Source organism: Monopterus albus, unplaced genomic scaffold (genome assembly GCF_001952655.1).
Source record: "Monopterus albus unplaced genomic scaffold, M_albus_1.0 scaffold542.1, whole genome shotgun sequence".
Lineage (NCBI taxonomy): Eukaryota > Metazoa > Chordata > Actinopteri > Synbranchiformes > Synbranchidae > Monopterus > Monopterus albus.
The window spans coordinates 72818-85298 of NW_018128422.1; the positions used below are offsets into that span (position 1 = coordinate 72818).

General features: G+C 43.1%; 1 protein-coding gene across 9 annotated transcripts in view; it reads left to right on the forward strand.

Moving 5' to 3' along the window:
* Window positions 1-12481, forward strand: part of camk2b1 (calcium/calmodulin-dependent protein kinase (CaM kinase) II beta 1) — a 66572-nt gene that overhangs the window by 49150 nt on the left and 4941 nt on the right. For 4 of the 9 annotated variants that reach the window (XM_020588465.1, XM_020588464.1, XM_020588466.1 and 1 more), the window contains 2 exons: window positions 3007-3051; window positions 5841-5889. In XM_020588465.1, the coding sequence (XP_020444121.1) occupies window positions 3007-3051; window positions 5841-5889 (94 nt within the window). Of the gene's footprint in view, window positions 1-3006; window positions 3052-5840; window positions 5890-11099; window positions 12455-12481 lie in introns of those variants that run through there. The other 5 variants (XM_020588469.1, XM_020588468.1, XM_020588470.1 and 2 more) reach the window with 2 other exon arrangements.

The window sequence follows — 12481 nt, forward strand, 5'->3', positions numbered from 1 at the left end:
CACTAATTTAGATGAACAGTTTAATGCTGATAGATATCATTTTTGTTTTTAATAAACAAATTGTATAAGGTTGCGAAATGTAACTGAAGGGTTTATTTGAAATCAGGGCCATTACATAACTGCTTCTGGAAAGTGTTAAAAGTGGATAAATAAAAACAAGCTCATGCTTGTAGCTTACTCTTTTTTTTTTTAATCAGGAAACATTTGTCCTCTGGTAGTGAGCTGTTCTGTTATTTGCCAAAGTGTAGGAGCATGTTTCTGCACATTATTAAGCCGGAGCAGCACAGTATATCATGACATTTATATACCCAGGCCAGGCTCAATCATAAATCACTGGGAAGCGGGTCCTAGATGACACGCTAATGATCTCACCAACTTAGACATGAAACACAGCTGAGGACTTGGCCAAGTTTGGCTCTGCTCTTTGGCACTTCTGCACACTAAATATAGCTTCATCACACCAGCTATACAGAGTTCCATCTAAGCATGTAGTGAAAGTGTGTACGGTGTGGTGAAAAAGTCTGAGCACCTCTAGGCGGTTCTCCAGCTACAGAAAGCCTTTCTTCAAATGTTAATACTGTTATTTCCATTTCAGTCAGTCAGTACTTGGTCAGCTCCATTCAGTATCACAACTTGTACATACTTTTTGTGGCCAGCGACGTGTCTTTCTATTCTTGATTTAGACATTTTCGCCTACTCTCCCTTGCATATCTCCAAAGGTTCTGAGATACTGTAGGCTGTTATGTTATATTTGTGAAATCTTCCCACAGACTTTCAGTGACATTTAGGTAAGTGGATTGTGAGGCTGGTCAGTGAGCCATTACCTGAGGTAATCCACTGGTTATCCTGCTGTTTTGGGTATTACCTGATGGTGTGTGCTAGCAGTAGCCTGGCTTCAGCCTGACACAGCGTTCAGAACTAGGCGCCTGCTTTAAGCAAGAGAAAAAGCTAAATGAGTGGTGGCGCAACGGATGCAGTTGTGTATGCGTGTGATGTTAGCGTTAGCATCAGTCCACTCAGCACTTGTGCGAACATGCTTTCGGAAACATTTGATGGGAACTTTGCATTTCTGTGCCTGAGAGGGTGTGTGTAAGTATGGGCGCAACCATGGAGCACAAGAGGCTTTTTTTCTGATCCTTGAAGGGAACAGAGTGGGAGGGTGGCTGTGATCTCAGTGCTGTTGCCAGGGATTTGAGCTAGTTACTGTTTAGCCATTTGGTACATTAACTCCTTCATTACAGAGCTACCAGGCCGCAGAGAGACTGCCTTCACTTACTTGACCTTAATTTTCTGCCCTGGAAGCAGTTTGGCACGGTGATAGGAGACTTAATATGCACATATGAATGGACTGTGTTATGGTTCTATTCGTCACATCTCGGCTAAAGGAAATTTAACCTAGTTGTGCTACTAGAACATCTGTGGAACAACGGCACCGTTCATGTAAGGTCAGCATTTGTGTGCCCCCCTTCTGATGTTATGACGGCATCAGCACTCACCCCCTCCCTCTGATCTACACACCTCAGGTACTTTGTTCTCACTCATCATCGTCTCCCAAGTTGCCGTCGGTGCCTGTTGCCCCGGGCGACGGTTGCCCTGACAACACCACCATCATCACCAGGGAGACAACTGATGATTGGTCATCACATCACAGAGGTGTCACTTCCTGGAGGGCTGCAGAGAATATGTGTGGTAGTGGTGGGTTCTGTTCCACCGTACATGAAGTGGCAGGTTCTAGCAGAGACGAGAGAAAACCTGCCTCACTGCATCATGAGCAATCAGTGTGTGCTTTGTAGGACGGCAAGAAGGCAACACCGTGAAAAAGCTAACAAAACTCTGCACACCTGATTGTGTGACAGGTCCGCTGGAGAAAGACAGCAAAGTGTAACAAGTTTAAAAACCTGCACACTGTCTTAGACTGTATAGTTTAATGAGTCCACAGTGGTGTCGACCAAAACTCGCTGAACTAGTCAGCGTAGGCCAGACAGTGTGTGGGACGGTGGAGTTTGTAAGCCACACAAATCAAATACCAGAGGTTGAAAGGAGCCACTAAATTGCAAAAAACATAATGAAATCAGAGCAGAAAACATTATATAGTAAGATGCAAGAAGGAAAACGCTCTTTTCTGGAGCTTGCTGTGCTCTGAGTGGAAGTGCTGGATTAGTTTTAGCAACCAGAAAGTTAAGACGGGGTTGGCGGCAGGTAAAAGGCAGCCAGGTTTGTGCACGCAGTCCTGACAAACAACAGCCTTTTCAGACTGAATTTCTTTTAGAACCAGTTCCTGAAATCACGCCAGGATCTGGTTCGGCACCGCTCATCTTTTCTGTTGAGATGAGTGTGAAGGAACAGAATGACCCGTTTTCATCTTGTGGGGCGTCGGCCGTCTGTTTCCTGTGTGCACCTTGTATGATGTTGAGGCTTGTGTTTGTTCGTGGCAGAGTACGTTTCATTTCTTTTCTCTTCACTTATTTGTCCCTTTCTTTTTACTGTTTTCTTGATTCTGTACATGCCTGCATTATGTAGGACACTGGGGACAGTTTAGAACCATGATGCACAGCAGTGTGCACAGGAGTAAACGCTCTCCATGTTTTGTGTGCAGCTTTATGCTGTGATCACTGTGTCTGTGTGAATAGTGTGTGTGCATACTGATGTGCTTATTGAAGACGCTTCACCCCGCGTGTCAGTTCTGTCTGTGTCTGGTGCGTGTTGCTCTGTGCATGTGCAGAGAAACAGAACTGACTCCGAATCACAGTTTTCAGCTCTTCTCTATCACCCTGGAGGATTCTTCCCTCTCTCCTTTGTCACCCTTAACAAGTGCATTCTCTTCATCCAGCGTCACTCTCTTCCTTTCTTTCTGTCCATTTTACACACTTTGACCATCTCGCTCCACTTTTATGCCAAAATCTCTCTCTCCTTCCCTCCCTCTCTCTCTCCCCCCTTTTCTCTCCTTTCTCTTGTTTATCTCATGTTCCTCCATTTCCCCTGCTCCTTCTCCTCCTCTTCCTCCAGGAACCTCAGACAACTGTCATCCATAATCCAGTGGACGGGACGAAGGTACACATTTCCCAGTCCTGACCCGCTCTTTATCTTTCTTTGTCATTCTCCTCCTCTTCCTCATCTTCTCCTGCCCGTGTGTGTGTGTGTGTGTGTGTGTGTGTGTGTGTGCGTGTGTGTGTGTGTGTGTGTGTGTGTGTCTCGTGTGATTAAACTCCTCAGGGCCCAATTCCAGAAGGCACGTTTAGTTTTTTATCCCAGAGCAGCCGATTAGAGTCAGTTCAGTCGACTCGGAGTAGGTTCACTCAGAGTTAACCGCGTGCGTAGAAACCTGGGGAAAAACATTAACAGTTAAGGTCCAACACTGTGATTCACCATGGCGACTGGTAAATAAAGATGAGCCTCCATTTTACATTTTATTTATTTAACTGTGACCTGATGGGGGTGAAGTGCTGGTGGTAGCAGAAGATGAAGTCTAACAGATAATACACACGTTTATTTGTGGATTGACTGTAACTATGTAGGCTGACCCAGACACTGAGGGACAGAACATGGTCTTTGTTATGGTCTGTATGAATGACTAAATGAAACGGTGTGTCCAACCACTTCTTCAGCCTCGACAGGATGGGAGGACACAGAGAGAAACTCAGGGTTTGTGGAATAAAACCTGCCAGTGACCAGGGTAGCTGCACAAAGATACCACAGACCCAGAGTGACCTGATGACCAACATAAAACTCATCTTTCCTCTACTCAAAGTTAATGAGCTCAGTTTTCACTAAACCTGCTTTCTGGAATTCACCCCAGATAAAAGACATCTCCTTATGAAGACAGCAAAGTGTGGATGGGACGGTGAATGTTGCTTCCAACGATATATAATGAGATAATTCAGACAGAGACCAAGTGGTAACATCACAGCAAAGACTCCAATGTGTAGATCATATATTAGAACTTAAACTACATTTTGTTCATGTCAGATTTCAGTAAAGGTCTTTGTAAGTCTTTGAGAGCTTTCCCTTAAAGTATTACAACACCCAGTATCATCCAGTCACGTGCTTCTTCCTGACCATGACTTTGTTCTGCACCTTGTGCAGCACAGTCATCAGTAATACTGATCATTTGATGTATTTTACTAAATAATAGAATTTACACATTTTTGTAAATGTCGGTGAGCTGAGTTATAATGGTTGTTATTTTATTGTGTAATTATTGTCATTGATTTTTTGGACATATATTTCTGCCCTGTCACATTTGTTACAGTTGGTGCCACTCTGTGTGTGTGTGTGTGTGTGTGTGTGTGTGTCTGTCTGCGTGTGTGTAGAGATTGTGCCTGACCTTGCATGACCTTCACAGATATGACCAAGCATTTATTGTACTCGTGCTTGTGTTGGTTCAAGTTGTCTTTGCTGAGTTGTGATGCACACACAGCTAAAGGGCAAAGGTCACAGTCTGCATTCGATTTTAGGTCAGACCTCAGAGTAAAGTGCATGGCCATGAATTGTTTACAGCAGCTGCTACACAGGAAGATGCTGAAGGAAAGAGCAGAGCTTCAGTGCAGTGCGTGTAGTCACACCAGGCCTGTTTAAAGCAGTTTAACTGACCTCAGACGTGCCCGTACATTTGTTCAGTCTAACTGGACAGGTAAGAACAATCCATTTTGAACTGTAAGGATGTCACAATGACCTTATTTGGTACAAGTAAACAAATCTGAACATATGACGTCAGCTGGCTGGTACAATGAGCTCTGATATATGGGCTGAGAAGTGAGCGTGGTAGAAACACCTGAGTAGGTACGTGTCAGCACAGCGCACGTGAATCATAGTTACGTAGGTCTTACAATCCCTAGCTGGTTTGTAATGTGGTAGGCTGGAGCACAATGAATAAGATGTAAAATGTTACAAAGAAAGGTTTTCTCTTATTCGTACCGAAGAAAACAAACTGTAGGCGTAATCACACTTGTAATGAAAGTCTGTTATTCAGAGATACTTCCCATAATTCCCTATCTCTCTCTCTCAGTCACACACACACACACACCTTTCCCTCTATATTCCTCTGGTCACCAGCTGCTCTTTAAAAGGCCATGAAACTAGTTTTGTGCTTGTGATGCTGCTTGTACACGTGTGTACCTCTAATGAGGGCACCAAGTCTCACAGCTCTCCTCTATATGCAGGGGAATTTAGGCCCACTTATTCTGCTAATTAGAAATCAGATTCTAACTTCTGCTGTGGCGAAAGCCTGTGAAGAGACAGATGGACGGTAGATGGATAGATTACACCACGATAAGATGACAACTAAGCGCCCTGCGAGAATCCATTCTGCTCTTTTATTGTTGAACTAGATGAATAGAACATATCCCATTGAGTCTCTGATAGTTTCGGCGAGAGACGAGCACCCTTTGGAGGAGAGACGTCATCGGTCCACATGTTGACATGCACACACTGAGGATGAAGCATTGGGAGCTTTGCCTGCAGTAGAAGAAAAGAGGTTTCAGGCAAAGGATAACAAAAAAAAAAACTCAAACACTGATGATGGTTAACAAGGCGACATACTGGGCTACTGAGCTTGATGGTTTGGTGGCATGGTTTGACTTGGTATCGTCAAAGGCTAGATGGTTGTGACTAACACATTAACAGCATTGGACAAAAATGAGATTTTGCCCTTGTTTGGTCTTGAAACATTTCAGTTGTGGTTTTATGACACAATGTGGAAAATGCTCCACTTCCGGCCTGTGTTGTGACTGTGTAAATCAAGTCTGTTCATCGCTCTTGTGATGTGTCTTCATATGTATGCAGCACAAATGTGTGCACCATTTTGTGCAAACCTGAACTGACCGTCTACCTCTGACCTCTAGGAATCATCAGACAGCAGCAACACCACGGTGGAGGATGAAGATGTGAAAGGTAGGACTGTGAAAAACAATCACAGCTCAGTCAAGTGACAAATAAAAGCCAGAATTCTTCTGGGAACTTGCCAAATTTTAGACTATCACTTGACATTTTTACTGTATTGATGTCATTGAATTTGCTGTTAGTGCACTGTTACACCTTTTGTCATCAACATCACAAGACAGGTGAGTAGTTTTTGAAACAGTAGAAGCATTAAAAACAAACGTATGTCAATAAGAAGATAAGGCACACAAACAAACTAGTGGTCTGATGATCTGCCTTTCAGCTGCACTTATGTTTCCAGCTTTATAATGGTGGATTTTGACAAGCTCTGCTTTTACACCAACAATGGGGAAATGGATTCTTGTATTGCCCTTGCAATGAAAGCTCTTCTTTGTGTCTTAATGACTCTGTCTTTATGAAATTGGGCAGTTTCTGTAATTTTGAAAAGCTTAGAAATTGCAGTTAGACACTCCTAAGAGCAGACGCAAAGTCCTAAAAGTTTATTAAACTTGGCATCTGGTGCTCTGCTTTGCAGCTTCTTGTTTATTAGACAGCAGTGGAATAGCATTCTTACTCCAGCTACTGAAAAACTCTGTGTGACTGACTTTGTACTGGCTTATTTGAGGATTTATTTTTCTCTCTGACATGCGCTTTGTAAGTAAGAGTGGGCATTTGTGTCATTGGGATTTTTGACCATTTTAAAAGCTTACAGATGTGAAGTAGAAGAAAATCTGGCTTAATGCTGTTATTTTTTTACAATTCCATTAATGTGTAAACACCGCAAACAGATCTTTTAGTCACAGCATCACGTCCTAAATGTCTAGAGTTACGCCGACGCTTCATGTGTGGTGTGAATGTGACTCTACTTTAGCCAGCAGGCGGTCGACCGGCTGATAGCTGACCTCTTACTGACCCCTTAAGGAGCCTGGCTGTACTGCTGCCTTCTGTTGGTTTTTCAGAAAAGGCTGATGTGATGATTGTGTGTTTGTGTGTGAGGCGGAGGGGGGCTGTGAAATGTAAGCGGCCTTGCAATGGTGTTGCGGTTTGGCTTTCTCTAAAGTGTTGGTGTTTGGCTGAAATCTTAATACGGAGAAACACACCTCTAAAATACCGGCGTGCCTGTGTAGGGTGTGAACTTGCAGAGTGATGTGCTTCGTTGTGCGAGTGTGTATATGTTGCTTGTGGCTGGAACTGTGAAATTTCTGCCTATGCAGGGAGTATTGTACATATCAGCAAATAACTTCACAAAGGGCTTTTATGTATAGCCTGCTTTTATACACTGTGTGTGACTGAATTTATATTTGTGTGTTGTGAGGATTCGACTGTGTGTTTCTGCGGATGAATGCACGTGTTTCGCCTCTGTCTTCAGTAACAAACACCCCTGTTTCTCCACATCAGAGCTGAGCACAGTGCATCTAAATCGGATCATGAATGCATCATTTCTGCAGCGAGCATACAGAACAGAACGTGCGCTTCCATCTCCTCCTCCTCCTCCTCCTCCCTATAGAGGGTTTGCTGGTGTGTCACAAATTCCCTAGCAACCATGACAGAGCCATCATGTAGGTCTGTAAATGATCCAGTGCTGCAAAAACTAATACAATTATCAAGTAGTACTCAAGTAGAAGTATTCATATTGAAAAATTTGTTTTCAAATCTCTTTAAATGAAAATAAAATACCTTTAAAATGTGCCTTGAGTAAAAGTATCGGAGGCACTTTTCTGAATGAAGAACTAAAAGCCTGCGTGGACGGAGTTCAAACCATAGAGTTTACTCGTATTTGAAAAATGTGAAGATAGTGAAAGATTTCTTATATTCTCTGGTTGACAGTTTTTTATTTTCCAATACTTACAGTAAAAATGACAGTTTGAGAAAAACAAAGCACACAGTGAATCAGATTATCTCTGTGTTCACTCTTGGCATCAGTAACACAGTATAATGACTAGGCAAGAAATGAGATACCTGAACGTTAAGTGCTGCCTGTCAGCGTAGAACATTTCTTAAATGTTCCAGGCAGAAGAACAGATTTCACAAAATGTTTCCAATGCCATGTTTGTTTAGCACTACTTTCTTATTCATTTTTGCTCACTTTTTTTATGATATGCACTAACTAACTGTGAAACACCATATTATTGACAATACGGTATCATCATTCCATCACAGCTAACGGGAGATCTGTCAGAAAATGTCAATGTATCAGATGTATGAAAGTTCACCTGGTTGCACATTAAAAATTAATTATCAAAACTATTGTTGATGGACATGGAGTAGCCTGCAGGAGTATTACATCACCTGAACATCCTTTCTGCCTCCAGGCTCTACTGCACCATACTGCAATGTCCTCATCCAGGACTGTGCAAAGGTCTTAGGGCACCATTAGTTTAGCTGTTTTAGCAAGGTGGTAATGATAATTTATAGTGTGTATTTCTCAGTCTCTATTAAGATATAACCAGAAAATACAGGAAATATGTACGGTATTAAAATACTTTGGCTTCTACAGTCCAGTGCCAGTGTTTAGTGTGACCTCCTTGTACACTAAGCACAGCTTGAATTCTTTTGGGGAAACCGTTCTGAAGTCTTGAAACCCTGACAGACCCTCCACGATGTTTCCATGAAGGCTGCTATGCTCATTCTTTCACCTCTCTCCGACTCTTCGACTCTTCTTCTCACATACCGGTGATGATTTGACCCGAACATTTCAAACTTCGGTTCATAGCTCCATAATCCTCTTTTCCACTGATCTTCACCCCAGTCTTTGTGAGCTTTTGCATGTCCCAGCCTTTTCCCCCGTCCCCTTCTGATTAAGTGGTTTCTTGGCTGCTGTCCTTCCACAAAAGCCGTTCCTGATCAGGCTTCTTCAGACTGTGGAGGGATCAACTTGGCATCTAGATGAAGCTGCCAGATGCTGAACCAGGTCCTCGCTGGGTTTCTTCCAGTCTCTCACAGAAGCAACTTCTTATCAGATTTTTCATATTTTTTAGGACACCTTGGGTATCCAGTTTGTTTGCTGATTCTTTGATATTTTTTTGTTTTAATGCTATTCACATATTTCCTATATTTTCTAGTTGTATTCTGATAAATAAATAGCTCCATCATAACACTGCTAACACAATAAATCTAATGGTGACCTAACACTTTTGCACCATACTGTACACACAGTGAACTTTATCATCTCCTTACCCATTTCCTTTCCTTTCCAGCATCCCAAATTGGAGCTCCACCACCCCACCCCTATGACAAGAGTGAACAGGGCAAGGGCACCTTGGGAGGGGGGTCGGGGCTAAAGGGGGAGGCGTCTAAATTTAGCCCTGGTGGCAGGAAATGGAGACAGCATGCCCAGAGAGGCGTTAAAGACACTCCACTCTGCTAGCGCCACCCTTGGATAGCATTAGCCTCGCACAGGAGTCTTAAGATTCTTAAGATACAAAAAACATCAGATAGCACAGTTAGCGCCAGAGAGAGCTACAAGAGCCAGGTGAGTGCAGGAGGAAGCACACTCGTGCTGTTTGGAACCGTTTTTGTCATGTTGGCCTTTGTGGGATCTTGACAGGTCAGTGAGTGCTCGACAGCTGCTCTGTAACCCGGCACCTGTGCTGACTTTTGGAGCATCTGGATACATAACTGTTCCGTTACTCTCAAGACATTTATAGTAGAGAATATGTTACAGGCAGTTTTCTGAGGGCTGGTTGTTGTGTCGTTAATCTAGAGTTCGTTGTATAGCTGATCATTTTTTAACACCATTTATAGGATTACTGGATGTGAAATTGCTAATCTTGAAGTTTACTTTTTGTGATGTGCAAAATTAAATGCTAATTGCTGGGATGTTTCTCACTTGACTTGTCAGTTAAACAGTATGTGTTATATTGTGACGTCTTTTTGTCCTTGGATCTCCTGTTGTTTGGTTTCTGTTTGTGCCACTTTGCTTTTCTCCTGAGAGAAGGAAAATTGACATTTATCGATTATTTAAGAGCCTGTGAATTTTATTTGCTGATGTTTGAGAGGGTGCAGTCATAGCTCCAGTCATGTGGCACCATGGCAGGAAATTCCTCCTTCCCTCTTTTCTCTCCCACCAGTCTTGTGCCGTCTGCTGGGATGTTTTCTCTCCCTCTGTTTGTCAGATAGTCTTGCGCTTGCCTCTGTGCCAGCTGATTAAACAGACGAGTGCTAATGAGTAACATCCAGCTCTGTCTCATTATCATGGCCATCACCGTTGTCATCATCCATCCTTTGCTCACTGGCAAGACTCCCATTAAAGTCTGAGTAAAACCTCACATGCAGCAGCAGCCACAGTTCTAAATCCTACTGAAATGGAGTCATTAACTGAGATAACCAGTAAAATGCTTTTTTTTTCCAGTGAGATCTGGTGAGAGGGGACTGTCAGTGAAAAGTAGCTGTAATTTCTCAGTGCGAGAAAAAGCTGACTGGCTTTCTCATCCTGTGTTTATCAGCCCCTCCCATCACTCCTTAGGGTGACATCTCTGTGTTCTTGTGTGCAATATGTGTGGCTGCTTGTCAGCTCTCTTTGCAAATGTGTTTGTTTGGTATCATTCTGTGTGTGCATGTTATCAGGGAAGATCTTACACAGCTGGCTCAAGGCACAGTCTAGCACAGGCTTCCAGGGCTCCTCAGCTGCTTTGCACTGTAAGCCTGCACACATCTATAGGCTCTACTAGCAGTTCACCTTGACTAAATTCTGTCCCTGCATATATTAAAAGCATACATCTGCTGCCATTTAACACCTTGAAATCGCTGAAGTACCCAGACTGATTCTTAGTCAGCATCATTTTGACATCTACCAGCAAGATAAGAGTGAAAAACAAGCTGTTCTGAGATGTTGTGTAGTATTCCTAATCCTCTGTCCCATCCTCCCCTCTGTTGCTCCTACGCCACGTGCGTTCAGAGAAACTAATTGTCTCCCTCTCATGGATGTAAGTGGAATAGCAGCACAGTCCTGCTCACCACACTCTTCTCATTGTTCTTCTGACATGTCTAAGCATGAGTTTTCTCTCCTTCTCTGTCATTTTCTGAGTCAGACTTTGTCCTGCAGAGCCCTATGATGCAGCCAATACCACGATGTTACAATAAATGTTTGATCAGTCTCCCCTTTTTCCACATTTAGCTGGGTGTCTCACTGCTGCTTTGTTCATCTGAGTGGCCACAATGATGTGGTCAACCCTCCATTTAAATGAACTGTGTTCATGTCCCTTCCTTCCTCCTAAACTCAGCCGCCACAAGGTTTGCTGACCTGCTGGGTTCAGTCCGTAAGGTCTCAGGGCCCACATCTGAAGGGGAACGGCGATCCAGCACCCCGCCTCCCACTGCCCTCTCTGCCCCCTCCCCTCCACATACTCCCGCCGTCCCCATGCAGAGTAAGTAGAAAGGAGTAGACGACCAAAACAGTACCTGCCATCTCCCTGAAAACATGGACCCATTTTATTCTTGTCATTTGAGAAAGGAAGAAATGTAAGCTTATTTCTAATCTGTACATACTGTAGATCTCACTGTGCCTTGTGTAGTGACGACTTCTGGCTGCCCATGTGTTATTTCTGCATCCTTAGAAATCCCTTCAAGATATTTGCAGAGTTTTTAAAAAGACCAAAATCAAAGGAGGAACTAAAAGTGGTACTAAACCACGTCCAACTGCAAATTCAAAATATATTATGATCAGTTTTTAGGCAAAAAATACTCTTAAGGATATAATTGCGTTCTGTATTTTTGTTATTATAAAAAAAAAGTTTGACAAGAGCAAAGCCAACAATGAATACACCATCCTGCACCCCTTCTAAAATGCACTAGGAAATTACTGAGCCTTTTTGTTTTAAATGAAAGTACATATTTACTTGTACTTGTGGATTTACACCCATCAGCCATAACATTATGACCACTAACAGGTGAAGTGAATAACATTCATTATATCATTATAACGGCACCTGTCAGTGTGGGGGGTATTTTAGGCAGCAAGCAAACACTCAGTCCTCAAAGTTGATGTGTTGGAAGCAGGAAAAACAGTCAAGCATAAAGATCTGAGTGACTTGTTTCTTCTATAAATGAAATGTATCATCAGCACAGAATGGCCCAAATTGAACGTGTTTATAATTCTCTAGTTATGATTGTAACTGCAGAGCAAAATTTAAATTGTTCTTTATAGCTGAAGTGGACATTTTGTTAATAAGCATATAAAAATGCTAATTATTACTCAAGGTTTAATGAAAAACAAGTGTCCTACTTCCATATAAAACTAGAACAGTCTGACCGCTGAATCCTCCTCCATCTCCTTCTCTAACCCTCCACGGTGGAGTATGTAGTACAACGGCAGCTGAACTATTTTGATGTATAGCTGATGATCATCTTATGTGAAAACATGTCAGATTCCTGAAGGGGCTTCTTCATGTCTTACTTCCTGTTCCCCTCCTCACTGTCTCTGCTCTGTTCTCGTGCATTCCTCCACCATCGCCCGTCCAACCATCCTGCCTGGGCGACAATCAGTGTCTCGGCTTACAGACTTGGTAAGCAGCGTTCGCAAGGTGCCACCGGCCCCTGCACCCGAGGGTGACGCTGCACCGGCGCCAGTATCTAACGCCAGGCCCGCCCCTCCACCTCCACACAC